Consider the following 12,354-nt stretch of genomic DNA (forward strand, 5'->3'; position numbering starts at 1 on the left):
ACAGCATGGATGGTGACTTTGAAAAACAACAGCTGCTGATGTGAACTTGGCAGAAATTTGTGACTAATGGTGGGTGACTCATTGCAAGCAGGGGAGTCTTGCAGCTTTTGAGGTGAACAGGCAGAGGGGAGAGCAGAGATGGGGGCCACCCAGGGGCTAAGTATTTGTGTCCTGAATGTGAGAATGGCTGGTCCCCTGTTAAATTTTGCAGCTGCATCATTCGCATGAATTATAGCACTGTTTCCACCAGAAAACATTAAAAACATAACCGTATTTTCTAGTGTTTTTTCACAATCTGAGATGATTGTCCTGGAGTAGGAGGTAAGTGGGTAGTGGGGTATATTACATCACTTTTTTTTTTTTTTTTTAACTGTACCTAGCTGCCCTTTCCCCCCTACTCCTGGAGATGGCTATCATTCTGATACACCCAGTCCTATAAAAAGGGCTTGCCTGAATCTTCACGTGAAGAGGTATGGTGAAGTATAGTTTGAAAAACTTACTTGGGTCATTCTGATCCTTTTGTCCCCCTCCCTCAGAAATCAGTATTCCCAAGCAAATGATAAACATTTCAAGAAAGTGTAACTCATTTTTAAGCTGTTCTCAAAATTTTCGCAGTAGGTTTAAACCTCTGCCAGGTGATGGAGTCTTGAATGTTTGAAGGAGATAGCCAGTCTGTTTGCTTCCTTTTCGAGAATTCAGTTATCATCAGATGTGTGTTCTTAGGCAGAGCTAGAAAGTTGCCTGGTTTGAGAAGCCACCCTTGCCCACAACTGGGAATTTGCAGAAGAGTCATTCGTTGAAGGAAGACTTTAGGGTTATCTGTTGCACAGACTAGGCGTGTACTGGGGTCCAAACCCTTGGAAGCCTCAACTACTTTAGAGTATGTTTTGTGACAAGAGGTTGCTGGATAATTTTAAGACTATGAAATGTAGAGTTGGGGAAAGACTTAAAAGTAACAGAACCTTGCAAAAGTATCTCCAGATTTTTCAAAGAAGGCAGTTCTCAGAATGAGGAGCTTTTCTGGAAAAGGCTAGCTTTTTGCTTCAAAGGGAAGCAAGCAGAAGGTGTAACTGCACCTACTGGTATAACTTAAAGGGTAAACCTTTACCTCCCACTTAGCTGCTTCCTAGTGTATGTTCCTTTTCCACATCTATAGTTTTAGACATGATGTGTAATTTTCTGTTACTCAGTTTTGCTTCTGACTGAGAGAACATCTAACACAAAACCACATAGGAAATGGAAAATTATGGAAAGGGCTTGGGTAGACCTGTGCTGTATTTGTAAGTGGCTCTCAGTACAGAGAACACTTAAAAAAAAAAAAAAGTCAGTGTTATTTCTTATTCCTTTAAGCCTTTGACTGAAGTCTTTTCTTTGCTGAGGTTCTGGAATACATAGAAAAAGCAGGAGCTGAAAATAGCTTTAGGAAAGCACCAGTATAGACATTGATTATTGTATGGTAGCTGTCTTAAAGTTAATTCTCTCATGCAGAAAGTTTTAATTCCTAATTGCTTAAGCAAATATAAACACTCTTGACTCTTAATGATATTCTGTCTAGGGCATAGTTGCCTTCATTTCCATTCTGAGCATTGAAAAGTCTTCCATGATAGTTCACCAGTCCTCAGTATTATATTTTCCCTCTGTTGTAAACTCTAAGTTATTAAACTAGAAGCAGCTATAAACACTATTAAATCGCTGTATATATGGACATCCAGTGTTGCATGGTGAAAACGTGTAGGTTGTGTAGGTTTCATACATCTACATAACTTCCCCTTTTTTTCTGCTGTACTCTTTATGAAAGGATGGTGAGAAGGGGCATTATGAGACTGTGCCTTATACCATTAAGTGTTTCCCCAGTCCCCTCCACCATATCTGGATGTTCTTTCATCTTTTGGTTTCTAGACTTACTAGTACTTTTTCTTAGGCCAGGTGTAAGTCATACTTCTACACACACACACACGCACGCACACATGCACACACACACACACGCATGCACACGAGAGGCCTCAGGGAGTAGAGTGCACCGTCCCATTCTCCCCTCCAACTGTGCACTCACCCACTGGAGACAGTGCCGTGTACTAAAGTCATTTGCAAGGCCCCTTTAAGAACTCCAAGTGGTGGGGAAGCGGGACTGCTGGTTGCTTTTCATAGGCCAGCGCTTGAAGACTCAGCTGTCTCCATTAGTGTTGATTCCAGGGGCAGGACAGTGGGAACACGCAAGGATACCTTCTGTGGTTAATGTTGGCGGTTACCTTAATGTTTGAGTGCCCGAGTTTCATGGCTTCTTGTACCACGTGTGTAATCAATGATTCCCACATTTCTGCCTGCAGCTAGATTTTTCTCTCCAGTTTTAGGCTCCAGTAGTCATCTGATGGCATCTTTTTGACGTCTTCACTTGGAGGTCTCTGATATCTTAACCAACATGTATGAAACCTGAGCTCTTTCTTGATCTTCCTACCCCTAAACCGGTTCTACTTGTAGCCTTCCCCGTCCAGTTACAGGCGCTCATTCCAGTTGCTCAGGCCAAAAAACTTGCAGTCATCCAGACTTTCTTTGGCCACATGTGACCAAATCTTGCATTCTGTGAACAAATCTCATTGGCTCTACCTTTAAAATAGATCCAGTACCCAGTCACTTGTCATCACCCCTCCTCCCTCCACTGCTACTACCCTGCTCTGAGCGACTGTCACCTCCTACTGCATTAGCCTCCTAAATAGCTTTCCCCCTTTCATCTTTGACCCATATAGACTATTCTTAACCAGCTGCCAAAGTGATCCTTTGAAAACCTAAGTTGGATCGTGTCATTCTTCTGCAGTGCCTCCCCATTTCACTCAGGGTAAAAGCCAAAGCCCTTACAAGGTCCTGCAAGGTCCTACGTGATCCGCACTCCGCTGTCCCTACCAGCCCCAGCCCGGGTCTCACGTTCCCGGAACACACCAGGCATGTACTGGCTTTTGCTCTCGCTGTATCTTCCTCCTGGACCTTCTCTCACCTCCTAGTCCTAATCTCAATTCTCAGTAGGGCCTGCCTTGATCACCCTATTTCATACTGTGAGTTAACGTCACTGCGCACTCCTGACTCTCTTTACTTTGCCCTTTCTCTTTTTTCCGTCACTCTTACCCTTTTCTAATGGGCCACCTACTTCACTGATTTGTTGTGTGTATTGCCCCTCCCCCTCCCCCTCCCCCGACTAGACTACAAGGTCTGTGAGAACAGGGATCTTTGTCATGTTTATTGATGTATTCCAAGTGCCTAGAAGAGTGCTGGGTACTTTGTTGGCACTCTAAAAATATTTGTTGAATAAATAAATGAAAGATAATGTTTTAACAATGAATCAGCCTTTCAGAAATGGGTTAGGAAAGGAAAAGATGTGAAGAGAAATGCAGCCGTAATGATTGATGTTTGCCTGTTCTGCTTTGTGTGCTATACATACAAATATGATTTTTTTAAAGCTTCATTTTCTATCCCAATTTTTAAATTCATAGCTTGATTGAGGTATAATTTACATGCCATAAAGTTCACCCATATAATTGTACAGTTCAGTGACTTTTAGTAAAGTTCTAGGGTTGTGCGACCATCTCCTCAAAAAATTCCCTTGTGTCCATTAGCAGTTAATTCCACCCCTCGTCCCCCATCGTACTATGATTTTATTTGTTAATTTTTTGGCTCCCAAGTCTACCATTTACCAAGTACCTTTTTGCCTCAATCTCTTCATCTGTTAAATGGGGATACTAATAATATAATTAGCTCACAGGATTGTGAAGATTAAGCAAATAAAGACAGTAAAAACTACTTAGCCCGGTGGCTGCCGTATAGTAAATACTCAATAAACTTTAGCTAACATGACTAATCTCTTGTTAGGGTAGGTCCAGAATATATGGGGTAAATAACCTTGCAGGTAGAGAGCAAAATTCAAATCAGATTCTGTTTCTAAAGTTTTGTAAAATACTATCTTGTTCCTGTCTCGGTTTGTAAATAATGTGTGGTTACGACAGATTGTTAAAATTACGCAGGTTACTTTCCAAAAGGGATGATCATTTCTCAGAATTTTTGTTTGGAGATGTCTGCTGTATCACTTTTACTGAATTTTCGGTGTTCATCTTTGACCAAAAGATTTTTTGTTAAAATCTTAGTGACCATCAGAAAGTGTTCGAAATTGTGTCTTATGCTGGGATTATTGTGAGACTTCCTCTAAATGAGTGAGGGAGTGGGCATTCGTTGTATTTCTTGTTGCCTTATAAGCCTGAACTAAATTATCTTTAATAAGGTGTTTTTCTGTTTTTTTTTGTTCTTTTCTTTTATGTATAGATGCACAAAGCAGGGTCATCAGAAGCCTCTCGATTCAAAAGATGATAATACTGAAAAACACTGCCCACTGACAGTGAATCCTTGGCATATGAAGAAAGCTTTTAAAGTCATGAACGAATTAAGAAGGTATCATTACGTTACCATACATGGGTCTCTTTCCTTTATTTTTCAGTTGTTTATAGTAAATATACTCCCCTTGCCTCATTGTTGCTTTGTTTGATGCAGAAAACATTAAAAGCTTTTTCTGTGAGTATTTTAAAAGAAGAGAGCAAATACTTTATCAGAAGTGTGACTGGTATAAGGCTGCTTTGTCCAATATGGTAGCCACCAGCCACATGTGAATTGAGATGTTCTCTAAGTGGAAAATACATATGAATTTCCAAGACTTAGTACAGAAAAAGAATGTAAAATAGTTATTAATAAGTTTAAAAAATATTGATTACATTTTCACATGATAATATATTGGATATTTTGGGTTAAATAGAATTATTATTAAAATTTACTTCACTTTATTTTCTTATTTTTTAAATGTGATTACTAGAAATTGTGACCTGCATTATATTTCTATTGGACAGAGCTGGTCTAGGGTTTCTTTGTGAAAGACATGTATTTTTTCCCACCATTTCCTTTGTGAAAGTACTCTCAATATATTTAAAAGCTTGGGCTAAGAGGGGAATGGCTTAAACTTTCCCTTAACATCTCTGTGCTATGTCTTCCTAAAAACCCACCCTTTAGGTCCACCATTTGTTTACTCATTGGTTTATTCTTTAGTTAAATTAAAGAGTCAATATCTATTTATCTGCTGGGTGATGGGGTACAGTGGTGAGCCAGAACAGACGTGGTTGCTGTCCTAATGGGGCTGATGGTTGACGGAAGCAGTCAGAGCATCACACAGCAGTAAGTGCTGTGAGGAGGCCTATGAAGGAAGGTAACAGTGGTCAGGGAAGGCTTCCCTGAGAAGATAGGAATAGCTGTGCTGAGATCTGGAAGGAAAGGAAATGATGTCAGGATAGCGATGAGAGAGAGATTAGACAACAGTATTCCAGCAAGGGAACGGCAGTACTTAAGTCTCATGGTGGGGGGGAGCCCGCTTCACTGGACGAACTGAGGGGTAGCTGGGGTGCAGATGGCCAGGGAGGGGGGGGGGTCAGAGCCAGAGAGGAGGCTGAGTGGGTAGGTGTGAGCCAGCATTATTCGGGCCTTACACATCGTGGTCTTTATCAGGAGTTGCCTTGGGAGGAAGCCATTGGAGGCTTTTAAGCAGGGATGTGACGTGATCAGATGTGTATTTTGAAAAGAACACACTGGCTTCCAGGTGGAGAGTGAGTGGATTGGAGAGAGGGAGACCAGGGAAAGTTAAACTGAATATTGGATATTAGATTTGCTTCCTAGTCTTGCTCTGAGAACATTTTCAATACGTAGGTTTTCATTTAGTTTTTGGGAAAAAATACAGCTGGGATAATCCAGCAGGTCTGGTTGTGCTGTTTTAGCTTTTTAATCCCGTTGCAACTGTAGTTTCTAGAGTGTAAAACGCAGTGGCTACGAAGTGGAGCTGAAAGAAAAATAAGAAAAATAGTGTAGTTATTTTGAGACTGAGATCTTTAATGGCTTTTCTCTTTCTTTGGAAAGTCTAGAAACACTGATTTTTGATAGGCCTATTCAAATGCCCTCCTCCCCCTTCCATGAGTTGTAGTAGCCTTGGTTTTCCACTGGTGTGTGTGAGGGGATCTCTTTGAGCCTTAACTATAAAATGAGGGGAGTGGACAGGGTGGATTCTAAGTCACTGCTGCTTTGACATTCTGAGCTGATGAGGTGTTTTTCCTGCTTACCTGTGGGTCACGTGGTGTCCGGCCTCCGTCCTGGGATTATTGAGCTCTAGCCTTCATTCACCTATTGGTTTCATTTTGGGCGTGAACTATATGGCTGTGAAATAGTACCTTCTTGTTCTTTCTGTTGCACCATTTCAGGAGCTAGTGTGTCACCAGCCTGGTAGTTGATGCTGATTTTCAGAACAAAGAATGACCTTTGAATTTGCCAGAGTGTTGGCTTCCAGGTCTATAGCCAGGATTGTTGTAGCAATTGAAGTCAGCAATTGTTAGTGTTTTTTTAAAAAATGAACTCTCTTTGGGGTTCATCAGAACCTTTTTTTGTTTGTTTTTAATGTCATTCCCTTTTCTCTTACCCCTGGTAGCTAATTTGAGTAATTCTTAAAAAAAAAGAAAAAAAAGAAAAAAGAAATCCCTGAAGAGGCCTACTCCTTTTACAGCTGAAAATCACTTATTATTTCCTGTCCTTGCATCAACTTCCTTCTGCCAGGAAAGAGTAGCCGAGAGCGGTTTTGTGACTTCTGGGAAGGGAGAACTTCCGTGTTCTCACCACGCTGCCCTCGGGCTGCCCCCTCTACTTGGTAGGATAACAGCTGTACACCAGAGTGTTTTTATAAACCTTTGGCTGATGAAGTGAAATTTTAGGGGTAAAAGTCACTTTTCTTCCAATTATAGGTGGTGTAAGGTGTGGTTGTAGGAGTGGGAGGACAGGAGTTTTGTAAAGTTTAAGTTACTACAGTTTATAGAAAAGGAACGTGACATTTTCTTTAAACTAGTTTTTTTTTTTAGACAGGAGGCCAAGATATATCTCTGTGTCCCAGCCCAGTGTGAGCTTGAATAACTTAACATTATTTAGTTTAAAAACCTTGCGTCATTTCTTAACAATGTATTCAACAATGCATTTGTAACGGTGTGTTAAGTTCTCGTTCCCCTTTGAAATCCGCTAGCATGCCCAAAAGGCTGTGTGGGAGCCCAAAACCGTATCAGACTTGCCCATGCCCTTCAAGTGTCTAGCTTGCTGCAGGAGATGTCAGAGAAGAGGATGAGGTGGTGCAAGATGGTGTGCAAAATGTGGGTGCTGAAAAGGATTCTCACAGGACAAATCTACAACGTCCCACAGACCGTCCCACAGATGAGGTTTCAGCGGGGCCTGACAAAAGTGTGGGGGTGGTGGTGGTAGGATTCATGCAAAAGATGGGAGAAGAAAGGCAGTTCCTGGTCTGGATGATTGCATGAGCTAAGGAGGGGATAAACCTAACCGATTGGATAAGTGAATCAAGAATTCATGCTGGGAAGTCTGTGTAGAAAAGGTTAGGAAGTAAGAGCATTGTGGCAGGTTTCAACAGCGTAGTGACTTTGGGCCTAATCCTGTGGTCAGTGGGATTCAGTGAAAGTTTTGAGAAGGGAGTAGCATTGTAAAATTCATGGTGTCGGGGGAACAACTGGCAGTGTGGTGAAAGGGCGGGTTTAGTACCGCAACACAGATCTGGTGGGAAACTCAGCTCTTTACGTTTCCCAAGCATGGGTTGGGGGCCAGGAGAGGAATTTCTCAAAACCCTAACATTTTCAAAATCAAGCCAGTAGATCTTTACAGAGTGCTCGTTATGTGCGACACACTGTATTGGGTTGATGGAGGAGACAAAGAAGCAGACTAAATTCCAGACCCAACCCTGTGAGCTTTTTGAGAAGACTGAAAAAGGAACTGTCAGAGGTAGCATTTTGCCTTTAAAATGCATTTTAAATGCAACTCAAGACGTCTGTTTTCTAGGATATGGGATAAGACCGTACTTGAGTTTTAAAAATGTCAGTGTCTATTAGTGGGGGCCAGCCTATTATTTGTTTAGAACGGAGATAATTTTTATCCTTAAGTTATATTTGGGAATGGAAGGTATTCAGTAAGGCTAAATCATACGAAGCGATGCAAATGTTCACCTCTGGATCATACAGAAGCCATAAATATTTAGTCATTCAGTTATAATAGCAGTTCTTACATTGCAGAGGATAATTTCAACAAAAGAGCCCGGAGCGCTCTCTTAGCGGAGTGCTTATTGCGTTTTTTCCCCCAGGACTTTTAGACACCGTGGACCCATATCATTACTAGGATGAAATTATCTGTTGTGCATCTGAGAAAAATTTGAGTTGTGGCTCGTCTTTGGTAATTTGTACTTTGTTGCTTAGATGGCAAGAGAAGCAGCAAACTGAGCCTATCTTTCTCTTCATAGCTTTATATCACTTTTCCCCCCAAGGTTATTGAGATGTAATTGACATATGACATTGTGTAAGTTTAAAATGTACAATGGGGTGATTTAATATTCGTATATATTATGAAATGATTACCGTAATAAAGTCAGTTAACACATACATCATCTCACATAGTTATCATTTGTGTGTGTGTGTGTGTGTGTGTGTGTGTGTGTAGTACATTTACTATCTACTCTTGGCAGTTTCAGGTATACAGTGCTATATTGTCAACTATAGTCATGCTACACACTGGATCCTCAGAACTTATCTTTTTTTTAAATTGTTAGTTTCAGCTGTACAAAACAACATTATGATTAGACATTTACATCCCTCACAAAGTGATAACACCCCAAGTCTACTACCCTCTGACATCGTAGATAGTTATTACAATACCATTGACTGTATTCCGTATGTACTTTACATCCGCGAATAAATAAATAAATATATATATTTAAATTGTTGACAGTTGATACTATTTTATATTAGTGTCAGGTGTACGTGCAGTGGACAGGCATCCTTACAACTTATGAAGTAATCACCCCGTCGAGTCCAGCACCCATCCGACAGCATGCACAGTTTTACAACATTATGGACTGTATTCCCCATCCTGCACTTCACATCCCTGTGACTATTTTGTGGCTACCAATGTGTGCTTCCTAATCCCTTCACCTTTCTCACCCATTCCCTCAACCCCACTCCCATTATATCACTGTTTTTACAAGAGACTTTGGGAAACTCTATAGGATGTGCACTTTTTTTCCATCACTCTAAGTATTTTTCTACACTAAAGCACTGTCAGATTCTTTTGTTTTCATGTCATCCTAGAGTAGAATATAAATCATTCCTTGAAGGACAGAGCAGTTGGAAAGAGCCCCCAAATCAAGCAGACTTGTTTGTTTAGAAAGTTTAAGGGATATTTTGAAGCTCACAGTCCCAGGTTAACTGGTAATCTGCAGTAATCCTTCAGCACTCATGATTGATCATTTTTTTTTTTTTAATGTGGTGTTTATTGAGCATGGACACAATCATTAAACGTTTCAAAGAATGTGAAGAATGGATAGTAGTAAATGAATTTACTAACCCAACTTCTGTTCCTTGTTCTCTCTCCATATTGTTGAAAACCTACCATGTGTGAAAAACTGCTGCTTCAGAGTTTGCCTCAGTCTCCCCTCTTAAATCAGAAAATCTTAGTTTGGCTTATTTCTTTTAAATTTTTTTAGCTAAGAGTGTTCACCTTGTGATTTATTTCACCAAGCTGTTTTTTTTTAAAAAAACAAACACAAAACTTTTAATGAGGAAGTTTCCTTTGTATATAGTCTGCATTTTCTACCAGTAGTCACACTTTTCATTCACATTTTCAAAAACTCACCTCTGCGCTACTGTTTCCCTTCTGAAATCCTTGACTTCCTTATCTCTCTACTCTGCCTCCTCCCCACGTTCTTGTCTCTGTCCCTAATGTCTTCTTTCACTTTATTTCTTCTTCTTCTTCTTTTTTTTAAAGACTTTTTTGGGGGAGGGGAACAGAACTTTATTGGGGAACATTGTGTACTTCCAGGACTTTTTTTTGTTTCCAAGTTAAGTTGTTGTCCCTTCAATCTTAGTTGTGGAGGGTGCCGTTCAGCTTCAAGTTGTTGTCCTTTCAGTCTTAGTTGAGGAGGGCGCAGCTCAGCTCCAGGTCCAGTTGCCGTTGCTAGTTGCAGGGGGCGCAGCCCACCATCCCTTGCGGGAGTTGAACCGGCAACCTTGTGGTTGAGAAGACGCACTCCAACCAACTGAGCCATCCGGAAGCTCAGCGGCAGCTCAGCTCAAGGTGCCACGTTCAATCTTAGTTGCAGGAGGTGGAGCCCACCATCCCTTGCGGACTCAAGGAGTTGAACTGGCAACCTTGTGGTTGAGAGCCCACTGGCCCGTGTGGGAATTGAACCGGCAGTCTTCGGAGGTAGGAGCACGGAGCTCCAACCGACTGAGCCACTGGGCCGGCCCCTGGCCCCCTACTTTCACTTTATTTCTTATTATTTTCATCTTCTCCTCTCAGTGGTAACCAACTTCTTACAGGTCCTCACACCTGGAGATGATACCTTCCCTGCCCTACAGTAACGTGCTTTCCTCCATGTCTTCTTGTGGCTGCGTTTCGTCACTTTTCACTGACATTCTGCTGTCTCAATTCTATCTGAAAAGAATGATAGATTCTTCTAGGGCCCCGTACTAGTTTAAAGCAGTTCCTAAATCACTGACTATAGGAGGATTTTCTTGTGACTTTTCAAGTTGACTTGTCACTGCTTCCGATTTCCAGTTTGAAAATCTCAGCAGGTACCAATCTGTTGAGGAGGCCGTGCTGTTCTTCAGGACTCTCATTGTGTGGTAAATCTGATCACAGGTTTTCCTTGTGCTTAATTGCCACAAATTCAAACCATCATGGTTTTAAGAAGGAAAAGAAGGGAGACAGCACTCATCTCGGAGTTCTGTCGTTCTTTGAGGTTATTGACCTTTGGGCCAAGTTGCATCTGCCTTGTCTGTTGAATGACATTGTCAGTTATAGGAGGTTTGGTTAAATATGACTAATTTGAGTGAGCAGTCAGGAAGCTGTTCACCTTTAAAATAGTTCGTCTCCCCACCTGACCTCCCTATGTGCCTGATGGCCAACCGTTGACTCTGGGCCCTGTCCTGACCGGCTGCAGCACATCTGGCTCACCTCTCCTCCCTGACCAGCTTTTAACTTTCTGCTTCTGATCTCTTGCCTCATGTCTTTTTATGTCTTAACTTGTTTCTTTGTCTTAATATCTTATCTGATGCTGTTCCAAGATGATCTGGGGCACATTCCTAGGCTCTGGCTTGTTTGTGTTTGCCCTGGGGATTCAGGTTAACAGTGCATCTCACCAGCCGGCACCTCGATTGTTACTCTGATTCTACGCCATGTGGCAGAAAGTGCCTCCAGATTTTCCCTGACACCCAAGGAAGAAAGGTGGACAGATGCCATGTCCTCTCCCTACCATCCCTGCTTCTAGTAGAAAGTAAAATTCTTGTTTCATTGTGACTGCTGATTATTTTTGATATCTTAGTGCCCGATGGTGCGTGCACACACACACACACGCACAACAGTGATAGGTTTTTCTTGTCTTAGGAATTCATTTATTTTATATCATAAAACCAAAGAATGCCTTGGTATGTTAGGGCATGCTTTATTAAGTTTCAAAGCACAGCAGTTTTTTTCCTGAGAAGGACCAATTTTCATGATGTCCTTTTAGTTAGGCGGTGGCGTGCCTTTCATTTCTCTGTGCCATCTGAGTTTTACATGAGGGCTGGGTAACTTGTGTTTTTCGCGTTTGAACTTAGAAGCATCTTTTTTCCAAAGTCTCCGTGAGATTGGGCCTATCTCCTCTTGTGTGTTCCCAAACACCCCACACTTGTGTCATCTACATAGTCCCATGTTCGTTTTGTAGTTAGTTATCTGTTGGCTAGTCTGTGTCCCCTGCTGTACTTTAAATTCCTTGCTGTCACGACCATTATCTTGTTTATTGTGATAAACCTATGTAGTGCTTGCTGCACAGTAGCCACTCGGGATAGTTGATGAATGAATGAAGAAATGCAACTTCATTGACTTGATGATACTGAAAGCCTTTCCCTTCAATAGTGCGTTCTTTCATTAGATTTCAAGTAATAGGAACATACACTCAGAAACTCACCGTGTAGACTGGGTATGGGCTGCTCAAACAAGTTTCTCTTACATTTATTGCCACACTTTTTGTTTGTAGCCCTCTTCCACCTCACCCCAAAGTCATTCAACTTTGTGAGCATGCACATTTGGAAAGAGGTAAAGGCCAGACTCAGTAGACCCATACTGGCTGGAAGAAGAGAAGGTTGGTCAGATCTCTCTCCTTTTTGAGTGCTGTTTTAAAATCTGTTATTACTGGAGGCAAAAGGATAAAAAAATCAAACATAAGGGGCAGCTGGGTAGCTCACTTGGTTAGAACGCAGTGCTTAT

At 41.5% G+C, this 12,354-nt stretch overlaps 1 protein-coding gene across 5 annotated transcripts in view; it reads left to right on the top strand.

Annotated features, from left to right (window-relative positions):
• The window catches only part of KLHL2 (kelch like family member 2), a 95,895-nt gene that overhangs the window by 7,739 nt on the left and 75,802 nt on the right, over positions 1–12,354 (top strand). For 4 of the 5 annotated variants that reach the window (XM_019744634.2, XM_074338284.1, XM_074338283.1 and 1 more), the window contains one exon: positions 4,306–4,431. The exons of the other annotated variant lie outside the window; for it this stretch is intronic. In XM_019744634.2, coding sequence (XP_019600193.1) covers positions 4,306–4,431 — 126 coding nt within the window. The remainder of the gene's footprint in view (positions 1–4,305; positions 4,432–12,354) is intronic. 5 annotated transcript variants of the gene reach the window in all.

Source organism: Rhinolophus sinicus, linkage group LG07, assembly GCF_036562045.2.
Source record: "Rhinolophus sinicus isolate RSC01 linkage group LG07, ASM3656204v1, whole genome shotgun sequence".
Classification (NCBI taxonomy): domain Eukaryota; kingdom Metazoa; phylum Chordata; class Mammalia; order Chiroptera; family Rhinolophidae; genus Rhinolophus; species Rhinolophus sinicus.